This window comes from Mastigoproctus giganteus, chromosome 1 (assembly GCF_048544385.1).
Source record: "Mastigoproctus giganteus isolate SK-2022 chromosome 1, ASM4854438v1, whole genome shotgun sequence".
In the NCBI taxonomy this organism is placed as follows: domain Eukaryota; kingdom Metazoa; phylum Arthropoda; class Arachnida; order Uropygi; family Thelyphonidae; genus Mastigoproctus; species Mastigoproctus giganteus.
In genome coordinates this window covers 139964052-139976859 of record NC_143575.1, presented here as the reverse complement: position 1 = coordinate 139976859, position 12808 = coordinate 139964052, and the positions used below count along the sequence as shown (strand labels likewise).

Genomic DNA, 12808 nt, shown 5'->3' with positions numbered 1-12808 from the left:
GGGGAAATACCTCTCTGACCCACGCAACTACCGTCCAATTGCTCTAACCAGTTGCCTGGGAAAAGTTATGGAGGAAATTATCAATGCTCGTCTAACATGGTTTTTGAACAGAAATAACCTTCTCAATCCAGCACAGCATGGTTTCAGAAAAAATCGTTCAACACTAGATTTACTGATCAAATTAGAAAACAGTGTGCGGAATGCCTTTATCCGAAAAGAGCACCACGTAATGATATGTTTTGACATAGAAAAAGCTTACGATACTGCGTGGCGTTATGGAATTATTCAAAACCTATACCACCTTGGATTACGTGGACATCTTCCTAAATATATTCAAAATTTCTTACTCCACAGGTCATTTCAAGTTAGATTGCAGAATACTCTTTCAAAAGTTTTCACCCAAGAAGAGGGTGTACCTCAGGGGTCTGTGCTTAGCACAACCCTCTTTGCTATCAAAATAAACTCCATAACTGAGCGTATACCAAAACCTGTTGATACCGCTTTATACGTTGATGATTTCAGTATGTCCTATCACTCTCAGAATATGCAAACAGTAGAACGGCAGTTACAGGGAACAATAAATAAAATAAGTCAATGGGCACAAACAAATGGCTTCCGGTTTTCCACACAGAAAACTGCATGTATACACTTCTGTAGGAAACGAAACCTACACCCTGATCCTGAACTTAAACTAGATGGATATGTGATCCCAGTTGTACCAAACATAAGATTCTTAGGACTTCTCTTAGATAAAAAACTGACATTCCTTGAACATATTAAGCAACTAAGACATTCTTGCATCAAGAAGCTAAATCTACTCAAAGTTCTCTCCGCAACAACTTGGGGTGCAGATCGACATACACTACTCAAACTTTATCGAGCAATAGTGCGTTCCAAGCTGGACTATGGAGCACCAGTTTACGACTCCGCAAGACCAAGTGCACTGAAATGGTTAGATCCCATACACCACAGTGCACTCCGTATAGCACTTGGAGCTTTTCGCACTTCACCTGTACAAAGCCTATATGCAGAAGCCCATGAATCTTCACAACAACTTAAACGACAGAACTTATTATTACACTATGCTGTAAAGATAAAATCCATCACCGATCATCCAAATAGAGAGGTTCTGTTTTCATCGTACTTTGAAAACGTATACCAAGCCCATCCACGAATAAACCGCCCTTCCAACATCCGTCTAAAAGATTTACTGTTATGCCGAGAGCTTAATTATGATAACATAGCTACCACGACTACACACATCATTCCACCATGGATTATAATTCAACCTGTGTGTGACCTGCATTTCCAATCTTGGGGGAAAACAAATCTCCCGAGAACAAACTACCAGCAACTACATGCAGCATACAAAGAAAAATATGAACATTACACTTTCATATACACAGATGGCTCAAAAACAGAAACTTGTGTAGGAGCTGCGATTCACTCTGAAGACTGTACTCTCATCCAACAACTTCCAAAAGAATGCAGCATCTTTACAGCAGAATTACAAGCCATTTTGATGGCCGTAAACAAAATTAAACATGAACAGATAGCAGACAGCATAATTTTCACCGACTCGCTTAGCTCTGTCGTTGCTTTACAGAATGCCAATACTAAAGCACACCCAGTTTTACAACAGGTACAATATTCAGTATCTAAGCTATTGCAAAATAATCACAAGATCAGTTTCTGTTGGATTCCAGGCCACACAGGAATAACTGGGAATGAAAGAGCAGATAAAGCAGCAAGAGAAGCTGCTACCTCTTACTATGCCTTCCGCTCAATACCATATACCGATTACAAGTCGTTAATCCACCAAAGCAGTTTAAAACAATGGCAACAACATTGGAAAGATCAAAGTAACAACAAACTTCGTGTAATTAAACAAACACTCCGACCGTGGACTACCAGTTGCCGATCCAACAGACACGAAGAAGTGATCCTTGCTCGATTGCGAATTGGGCATACCCATATGACCCATTCTTACATACTTAGAGGTGAAGACCCTCCTCAGTGCCAAAACTGTCAAGTTCCACTCACTGTACATCACTTCATGGTGAACTGTCCAAGATTTACTTCAGAACGTATAAAAGCCTTTCAAATAACCACGAACGCACAAAACAACCTAATGCTCAAAACAATTTTAGATAACCGGCCAAATATTACCGACGTTTTCTTTTTCCTTAAGTTAATCGGATACTACCAAAACATATAAAAATAAATAGTGTAACATTTACAAAAAAGTTACGTAATTATAAAATAAAATCTTGGCTTCCCATCTGAACAACATAATAAAAAATGTCGAAATATGAAACTCTAACCTAGATTAGGTGCATTATAGCCTAAGCTGCTCTTGCGCCAATAGCTCTTAAACAACAACAACAACAGCTATGCACTGCTGCTCCTTCCCACCTGGCTACAGAGGCGCCTCTCATCATCTGGACACACTCCTTAGATTCAATGTGCTTCTTAACCCCAACCTTGCCTGTCCTTCCTGTACACATTGTACTCACAGTATTAGAATTCCACATCCCTTATGTCTAAATAGCACCAAGTTTCCAATATCCCTACGATGTTTCATTTGATGATTTTACCAGTACTTCAAATTCATCATTTTTTTTTACTATACTCCTAGCATGTAGTATAGTAAAATGCGTATAGTAAAAAAAAAAAAAAAAAATGTGCACCCATTTTTGCTTGCAGAAACAAGATTACAAGGCCTGCTAAGGGTCTTCATGGGACAAGGAAATACATGAGCCGTGTAATCTCTAATACTCTGCTTTTCAGGTTGCTGTATATCGTGATAGAAGCAATGAAAGATTCACTTTCACCTCTGCTTGCTGTTAATTTATTAGTCTCTGTATATCACCCCAGGATAGCTTTTTTGACCCATCTAACACTGTCTCAGTAGCATCAGCAAATCTTCCTGCAATCCCTTCTGTTTAAATATATCCCATCCCATCCCTGTAAAAAGTGTCCCCTGTTAACAAGCACAGACAAATTCTATCCCTTGAGCTTTGAATAGTCTCTCCAGGGCCAAATTGGTTTACACAGCTCATGTTATGGACTCCCTCCTATTGTGTGTGGGCAGAATTCTAAACACTTTCAAATTTAACCCTAACTCATAACTTCCTGAACATAGTCATATACTTGTTAAGTAAATCCTCAGATCTTTTATTTGTAATAGCATTAGTACCAACATGTACAACAATGTTTTGGGGACCCATATCTGTGGAGGAGACTGAGTGTTTCAATTCATTTCCCTTTTGGGGTAGCCCTGGTAAATTTGGTATTAAATTTTGATCTATACCTTATATTATGTCTGTATACAAGTGTGTATATTCACAGACATGTTGTGTGCTAGGCTGTTTGAAATATTCAGTATAGGTTGTAGGAGGACCATATTCTCTTTGCCTAAAACTGGCTACTTGACAGGTGAGATAGCCCTCATATTTTCCATAATAAGATTTTGCAAGTTTGTCATTGAAATTTAGTTGTTTCAATAAATGAATGAAGGAATGTGGCCATCCTGTCAAGGCTCTCTCTCTGTAGAGAGCCTTGAGAGGATGGCCACACATTCACTCGCTGATTCATTCATTCTTTCTAATATGGCATATGTAGTATTGTAATCATTGCAAATACTCTGTAATTTGTTTTTTTTTAGTCTCTATGGAGAATGTATTAACTGATGTTCATGAACTAGAAAAGGGAATGGAACTCTGCAAGAAGGAAATGTTACTAAGAAAAGATGCCAAAGATGTTGCTGTCCTAAGAGAATTCATGGGCAATTCAGAAGATAAATTAAAAAAATTACAGTCAGAAACCAAAACAGCTCAGGTAACAGTTATAACTGTACATATCATTAAAATAAATCTAGTTTTTTATAAGTTTGATGAAATTCTTCAATTTGTAGGTAATGTATAAAAGGCAAACACACACACACACACACACACTTTCTTTTATTTTTATGATTAAGTGAAATTTACAAGTGATTTCAGTTCCTCTTATAAACTATAAGGACCTCAAATATCTGATATAAAATGGAACTGCAGGACCGGCTACTTAGTACAGTCGGTCCTCGTATAACACGTGTTTGCATTACACGAATTCGATCATACACGATTTATAAATAGGGGAACGTTATCTTATATAACACGAACCGAATTCGCTTATACACGATTCGCCTTTGTGTTTACAAGAAATGGCAGTCGAATGCGGAATCACCCCAACTGAACGCAACACGATAGGAACGAAGAAGATTCTGAAAATGTATTTATGTGTTTTATATCAGTGAAGGGGAAACACATTTCACCATAATAACGTAAAAACCAAAACAACTCCAGCTATCGATATAATCGCAAATGCAATTAGATGGAGTTTACTACCAGTTTATAACAGATTCCACTAGCAGAAACGCAACTGGAAATTGTTTTTATTGTTTTATGGTAGTAACCCCCCAGAAATGTGCTTTAGTAAAATGTGAGGTGTTAATAGTGTATCTCGGCCTTTACGGTGTTGTTTATTCAGTTGCTATACGCGCGCAGCTTTGTTTATGTGTATCAAGCATGCCTCCTCGTTTTGTAATTGTGCTTTATTCCCTAAAAATGAGTAAAATACTTAAAAGGTGTGAAAAGGAAGCGTCCTGGCTAAGACACTGCAGATTCAGAGAGAAAAAAAAAGAAAAGCAATATCGATAAACAGAGGCGGATGGGTCAAAAATTCTTACCCGGGAAAACTTATAGTGGCCTCATACTACGGTTTATGGCCAAAATCACACCGGCCTCCGGCCCACCGTGGTTTCCCCCATAAGGCTTATGGCCAGTCCGCTTCTGTCCATAGAGAAAAAATATGAAATTGTGAAACGCTTTGAGCGAAATGAAAGACCATGTGATATTGCACGTGCTACAGACCTAAATGAGGCAACGCGGAGAATTACAAAGAATGCAGAGAAAATAAAAACAACTTTCATAGCGGGAACAACTCAAAGTGTAATTAAAATTCATTAGATTAAGACACAAAGAATTGGAAGAGATGGAACGGCTGTCATCTCTTTGGATAGAAAATCAAACAAAAAGCAAGTTTGCTTACGATAGAAGCAAAAGCATTAGCAATATTTTATTACGACTTACGTATTATAATTTATACTTACGTATTATAAAATACGTAAGTATTTTATTACGACTATTTTATTTAATATAATAAATTTTTTACGATTAAAATACGTATTTTATCCGTAAAAAATACTTTTTTAGTATTAAAAAATACTAAAAATACTTTATTATAATATAATATTATTTTTATTACGTATTTTAATCGTTATAAAATACGTAAGTATTTTATAACGATTAAAATTACCCGATTATTTATTGTGTTTGGTAATGTTTTGGTTCCAAATGTGTGTTCAATCTTGGGTGGTCGGCACCTAACCCTACTTTTCCCATAGGGGCTGTTGTTTATATTGCACGATTTTGCATTGCACGAGGGTTTCTAGGAACGCAACTATCGTGCTATACGAGGACAGACTGTATGGGTATGCCTAAATTGAAGTTCATTGGGACATTAGTAAGCAAAATTTTAAAATAGAAAGGAAAGGTATTGCAGCTTACTACTGTAATTTCTGTTTCTGCATAATAGTAATTAAGGTAAACCCCCACCTTTCACCTACTGAAAATATAATCATCATTTCAGGGTATCCCAGAAATCCATCCTTCAGGCTATTACTAATAATAAGGGAAAAATCAGAGATTATTCTATTCATTTTTATTTAATGAATGCAATGCTTTAATATGGAATACACTGAAACTTTCAGTTATCCTTATGCTATCAAACAGTATAGTTTATCTTATAGCTAATCCAAATGCCCCTCAGTGCAATATTTAGGCAAGTTATACTTCAACAGTACATTGAGATGACATACAACTGCTCGGAAATAGCAGCAGTGATTTCTTAAATGTATTGTGATTTTTCACCATATGCTTTCTCTTTTGGGAAATCCTGAAGCCAGTAGTCACTGTATTTAACTACACTTACTCATGGTGAATACTGGCTTCATGTGTCACTGTATCATTTATTAACCTGAGCTAACTTCTATCCCAAGGCTTACTAAATCCATCCAGTGTTCACTGTTACTGACATAAAACTGCACTTATGATCTGTTATGTACGTCCTTTACAGAAACTACAACTGCCAAACTGATAGCAAAACTTTGCAGCAGTCATAACTAGATAAATCATATTGAAGGTCTCTCTCTCTCTCTCTCTCTCTCTCTCTTTTGCGGCAAATGAGAAGTGGATCATGAGATTCATTCTAATACGAGAGCAGCTGATGGAATTCACCATGTAACAGTGCAACATTGCAGGTGTTGCAACGTTGCACCCACAGTGTTTTGTTTTGAAACTTCTGTTGGTGCCGAATGTCATGGGTAGGTAATCAGTGATCAACAAAAGATTTTCTGATCCAATAGTAATTGGACCAGAAAACCTTTTGCATGGATATGCACATTACATGATTGAGCCCATATACACTGCAATAAAACAGTTGCAATAAAGTTATAAACTCTTCTGGCCATGGCTAGAGTATAAATTAAAATTTAATTATTTATTATTCAGTGAAACTTATGATAGAAACAACACAGATCACTGACATGTGTGTGTTGTGGGTTTAAAAAATGGTTGGCAGGGCATTTTTTTTTTACCCTAACAACTCACTCTGCCACCAAATCAGAAATGGATAGATATGGTTCCAGATACTATAGATTTCCCAGTGAACCTGCTTTGCTAGTTCACTGGGAAATCTATACTTAACACCATAGGTATGGTGCTACATGTGGCATCGCACTTTAGGTCCACAATGTTTTCCATGCACAGCAACCCCATTGGAATTTTGGAATTACAGATCCTGTTGATTGAGGGTGCCCAGCTTCAGCACACAAAGAGTTGACAAGACAGGGGGCTTCCTCAAATGTCAAGTGAGTGATGCTATCAATTTCCTAAGCTCTTTATCTCTTCTAAATAAGGAAGAAGGTTTTCTATCAAAAAAGATGAACACTTTATTCGTCATGCATATAACTGATTTCATTAACACACTAACTAATAACCTCTTTTTGCTTGGTCACTGGTGGCTCCACTTCCTCCTCCACATGGTGAGGCTGGTAACTTTAGCATAAATCCAGGGAGTATTGGGTTTAAACATGGACCCTTTAATCTCAGTGACTACAGGACAAATCTTGAACATGAGATATCTCAACCAAAAAAAATTCCTCACAAGACTTGCCTGCATTCCTATCATACATACATGCATTATCAATGAAACCTCATTCAGGTGGGAACCTCTCATCCCAATCGTTCTAGACAGCTCTTGAAGCAAACAATTCTTGAAGCAAACAATTTTTGGAGGCTTTTCCATTTCAGACTTCACTGAAATGCTTAAAGCACAAAGTGTCACTAATGCCAAAAGAATAATGACCAAACAGTAGGGTGTTCTTTTTTTTTTTTTTTTTTTTATTAAAACCCCAAACACTGAGAGGTATTAGAACCTATAGTACTTAGTACCGTGCTTGGGTTGGAGGTTGAGAAGATGAAAGAAGATATTTGTTGATATTAGACTTGAACTTCTGTAGACTGTAATTTTCAGGAAATACATATTTCCAGAAAACGGCAGTTGAATAAATAAACGAGGAAGATGAAAAGTTGGTTCTGTGAGTTTGAAGTTGGACGGTAAATGGATGTTGGCCGGTGGCGGCACGTGTTCGGATTGTTTTGAAAGAGAGAGTGGGAATTATAGAAGCCAATTCAGAAGAACAGCCCCCATGGAGTATCTGTAGAAAAGGCATGCGGCAGAAACAGTATGTCTATGAGACAGAGAATGGAGAGACTGTTAGAGAGGTGTCATTAATTAACCTAACTGCTCACTTCTGAATGGAATCTAGAAGCCTAAGAGAAGTTTTGGGAGCACTGCCCCAGATGTGGGAACAATATTCCATGGTAGGGCAGATTTGCGATTTATACAGAGTGAGCAGGTGTTTGGAAGATAAGTAACGCCGAGAGCGAAAGAGAAAACCAAGTTTTTTAGATGCAGAGGAAGCAATATTTGTAATGTGCTTGTGCCAAGAGAGATTAGAAGTCAGGGTAATCCCCAAAAGAGATATATCATTTTGCCTAGAAATCAGAGTGTCACTAAAGATAAGTATAGGAGCAGAAGAATCCTTTTTGCGAGATATAAGACAAGACTGAGTTTTAGAATGATTGAAATCAACTGTCTTTGCTCCATTGGAGAATTACCTGGAGATCGGCATTTAAGGAATTGGTAGCAGATTTTCAAGAAGTTGAAGCTGATTGAGCAGGACAAGGTTTCTTAAAATAGAAAGTGGAATGCAATGTGCTATCATTGGCAAAACTATGGATAGGATTTCCATTCAATCGAAGAAGGTCATTAATATACAAGAGGAAAAGAGTGGGGGAAAGAACTGAACCTTGGGGGACAACAGAATTAGTGAAGAAGTTAGAAGACAGAGAGTCATCTACCATTACCCTCAGTGAGCGATCAGAAAGAAAACTGGATAACCAATTACAAAAAACAGTTGGCAAACCATAAGATGGAAACTTGCTTAGGAGACGTTTATGCCAAACACAATCAAAAGCCTGTGAGATGTGTGTGTGGCAGCTCCGTAGCCAGGTGGGCAGGAACAGCAGTGCGTAGCACACGCTTCTTGATTAGACCGGGGTTCGAGCCCATGCCCACCAATACGGAGGATGCAGAAAGGTCAGGGAATGACCACAGCATATCCCCGGAGCAATATGGCCTTAGGGTTATTTGGAGCATTAGCAACTAATTGCTAATGCTCCAAATAACAACATAACAATAACAACAACAACAAATGTGAGGAGATGTCAAGAGCAACTGCTTGTGTTTCACCAAACTTCCTTACCCTTAAAAGGAACATTATTCTTACCTTTAGTACTAAAAATCTCCCTGTATCAGTCAAAGCTGGCTATCTGTATTGTAAGATTCATCTGTGTATTGTAAATCCATTTAGATGTTTGAGATTACAGAAGTACAAGCACTCTCAAGCAGCCATAAAGGTGTGGCTGTCTGTCTCCTGTGTGGTTCAAAGGACCATCCCCAGTCTGGCCATATGTAATCCCATAATGCTCTAATTGTCAGGGTACTCATCCTGCATATTCCAAAGTTTGCGAATCCTGTAAATTGGGTGAGAAAATTTTAAAGTACAAGGTAGAGAAAAATGTATCATACCAAGACATATGCAGACAGGCATTGAACACTATTGACCAATTCAAAAGCACTGAAGAATTTTCAATACAGACAGATATTAAGATACAGTGGATTCCGGTTATTTGGGCCACCGGTTAATCGGGGCAGCTGTTTATTTGGGGCAAATCTTAAAAAACAGAACCCAATCGAGAAAATAGCCAGGGTTTACTTCGCTTAATTGGGACAAAATGCCGTTTAATCGGGGCAGGAGACCACAGCACTGGAGATCACGCTACGATTGTCTGGAGGTCACAACCATAAAACAATAAAAACAATTAGCGTTCACCTGTTTATTGGGCTTTTCTGTTAGTGCAATCTATCATAAACGGATAGTAAACTCAATCTTAGTGAATTTGCGATAATACCGACAGCTGGAATTCTGTGGGTTATTATGGTAAAATGTGTTTACAATTCCATGTAATCTTCAATCATATAAAAAAATTAATTTTCAGATCTTCTCTTCATTCCTTTTTAAAGCTTTGTAACTCGTTACTCCGTTCTGACTTGCACGTATCGTGTTACTTGCAATTTGTGTGTGCCGTGTCCCTTGTTATTGATTGCTTATCTTGTTACTGTTTTAAATTTTAACCCCCACCCACAAATGTCAGTGAACAGAAATGTCAACTAGTTAGTTAGGTATGTACATATTACAGTACATATTAATTATTCCGATTATCACGTACATTCTTCCGATTTTACGGTATCATTTAATTTTTTAATTGGTAAGGTAATAAAGGGTAAATTTGTGCTTAATATATCTTTGCTTTTATAGCCTGTGGATAATCTTCCTCCTATTTTCACTAATTAGAATCGCTGTTTAATAGAATTAAAATTCAATTCACAAATGTGATCATAATGACCGGTGCTTACTGCACATCGTATAGTGAATGGTACTTTACTATGGTGACTCCATCGTAACGTGATTTGATTGTACACTGAACCAATTGTAAAAAGGGGGGGGGTACATTGTATTTTTAACTATTTACGTAAAACTTCGGATAATTGGGGCAGCCGCTTAATCGGTCCAAAATGCACTAGTCCTGATGTGTCCCAATTAACCGGAATCGACTGTATTACAATCCTTTTTAAAATACTCCTTTCTCATGAGCCAGGTCTTTTCTTGTGGATGACAAGACATTGACAGCAGCAAAAACAGCAGAGTGTACAGCCAATTCTACCAATACTATGCCACCAGGCAATACCTCTAAGTCACAAGTTGAAAGGAGAAAGACTCAACCTGCATCAAGTAAAAAAAATCTCATCAATGTCCATAGTGAAATATGGACATTGATGAGAAATCAGATAATGAAGATACTGCTCTCCTGCTTCGTGCTGGTGATAAGATGGGCGTTGGTTATTCAGTATTTCAAATAAAACAAATCTAAACAGGATCAATGAAAAACAAAACAGCTGGATCAGTCATCTAAATCTAAAACCAAATAATACAGAAAATCACTTGATAGAATTATAGAGGCCTAAGAAGTAACTTAGATGAATTAAAAGATTTAATACATCAGCATGACCTGGCCTGCATGTGTTTAGAAGAAATATCTGTCTTCAAAATATGCTCTTAATTTCTTAAGATACACATCGTACAGACATGACAGATGTCTTGAATTCCCAGCAAAACAGAAGGATTAACAATTTTTGTGCTGTACAAATTGGAACAGTGTGGCATTAAGGGCAAGTTACTGCTATGGATAAAGGGCTGGTTATCAGTGAACACTGCATGGAGTAATGATATTAGTTGAAGTCAGTGGTGAGCTGTGAATATTTTAACAATGGGCTCACAGTTTTTCCGACTTTCTGCCCAGTGAATTTGATCGGTTACGGAAGTGACGTCACTTCTGTTAAGAGTCATTCTCTACAGTATTTCATAAAAAATTTCTAATTCAACATGTTGAAAAGTAAACATTTCAAAAGATTCTAAAGAAGTTTCAAACTTCCAACATGCATGCAAACACACACACACTTTTTTTTTTTTCATGATAAAATTTTAATATTGCGAATAAAAAATAATGTACAATATTTCCCATAACACAAATAACATAAAGAATCACAAAACTTTCTAGAACATAAAAACAATTATTACATTAGAAAAAACAAACTATTCTAGAAAAGGTACAAAAAATCACAACTTACCTGAAAAAAATTGTTAAACAAATATAGAAGAAAAATTTATTCCAAAAACTGCCATATAGAATGTACTTCTGTATTAATATTTGTTGCCAATCTTCTGCTTTGCTCAATAGCTGAGCGATGATTACGGAGGAATGATTTGACGTAACGATCTGGATCAAATTAAAGCGATGATTTTCCATTTAGATTTATGGTCATCATATCTGCAACATGTTTAATTGGCAAAGATGTTCTTTTTATTGTCACAATGTTATTCATTACGCTGAAAGCTCGTTCAGCTTTAGCATTGCTAATTGTAATGGCTTCAAGGGTTTTTCTGGCTTTTTTAATTGATAAGGGAATTTCACTGGAATTTAAACATAAACTGTCTTCGACAAAATCTCTGAAATCATTAATTTTTATTTCATATTTTATTATAAAACTTAAATTTCTTATTCGTTTTTCACCCTCTTGCCAAGGAGAGGAAAGTTCTTCCATATTCCACGTTTCTGGGTAGCATACGTTTAAAATTTCTTTCAATTCCTCATCGTCATTGTTTTCTTTCTTTAATTTAAAATTGCTCTGTTGCATTAATAACTGATCCTTTAAGGATAAAACAATGCAGTTTAATAATTTGTCACGAGGTAATTTTTTAAATGTGTTCTTACTTTCGATTTTGATTCCTTCAAATTCTTTCGACTTCAATATGCTCTCAATTTTAGTTTCATAAGTTCCTTCCGAATTTTTCAAATTATCAATAGCATTGATAGTTTGAATAATTAATTTATCTGCTTTTACTATTGTGATGCTGCGACTTTGTAAAGCTTCTGAAAGGTAAGAGAGCTCCTGCAGGATGTCGATCATTAGTGCTAAATCTTTAAGAAATTCAAGATTTAAAAGTCGGTTTAATAATCCCGAATATTTAACTTCTGATTCAAAATGTTTGCACAAAGCAGTATAATTCCTCCAAACCACAATTGCTGTCTGCAAGATACAAGCTGCCTATCGTGGCCCAAACACACGACCGATATTTATAATTTCCACATCAAGTTCTTTAGCAATCATCCTCATATCACGCTGGTTTTTTGGAGATTGGTGATATAATGCATACAGTTTATCTAGAAATATTTCAAAATGATTCACTTCTTTTATATTTTTTATAGACTCATCTAATGCTAATTTCAAACGATGAGCCGGGCAATGCCAAATAATGATGTTTGGGAATTGTTGTAAAAGTCTGGTTGAAACACCAGACTTTTTCCCCAACATTACACTAGCACCATCGGAACAAAATCCAATAAGATTTTCTTTTAAATAATTTTTGGAAAAACCATAGCTGTTTAAAGCTGTAATTACGCTGCCATGAATGCATTCAGCGATTGTCTGTTCTAATTCAGTAAGATCTATAAAAATCATA

The 12808-nt window shown here is 36.6% G+C and overlaps 1 protein-coding gene across 1 annotated transcript in view; it reads left to right on the top strand.

Moving 5' to 3' along the window:
• Nucleotides 1-12808, top strand: part of Frl (formin-like protein) — a 708708-nt gene that overhangs the window by 548084 nt on the left and 147816 nt on the right. Inside the window, exon 22 of the mRNA XM_090382384.1 lies at nucleotides 3668-3840. Coding sequence (XP_090238510.1) covers nucleotides 3668-3840 — 173 coding nt within the window. The remainder of the gene's footprint in view (nucleotides 1-3667; nucleotides 3841-12808) is intronic.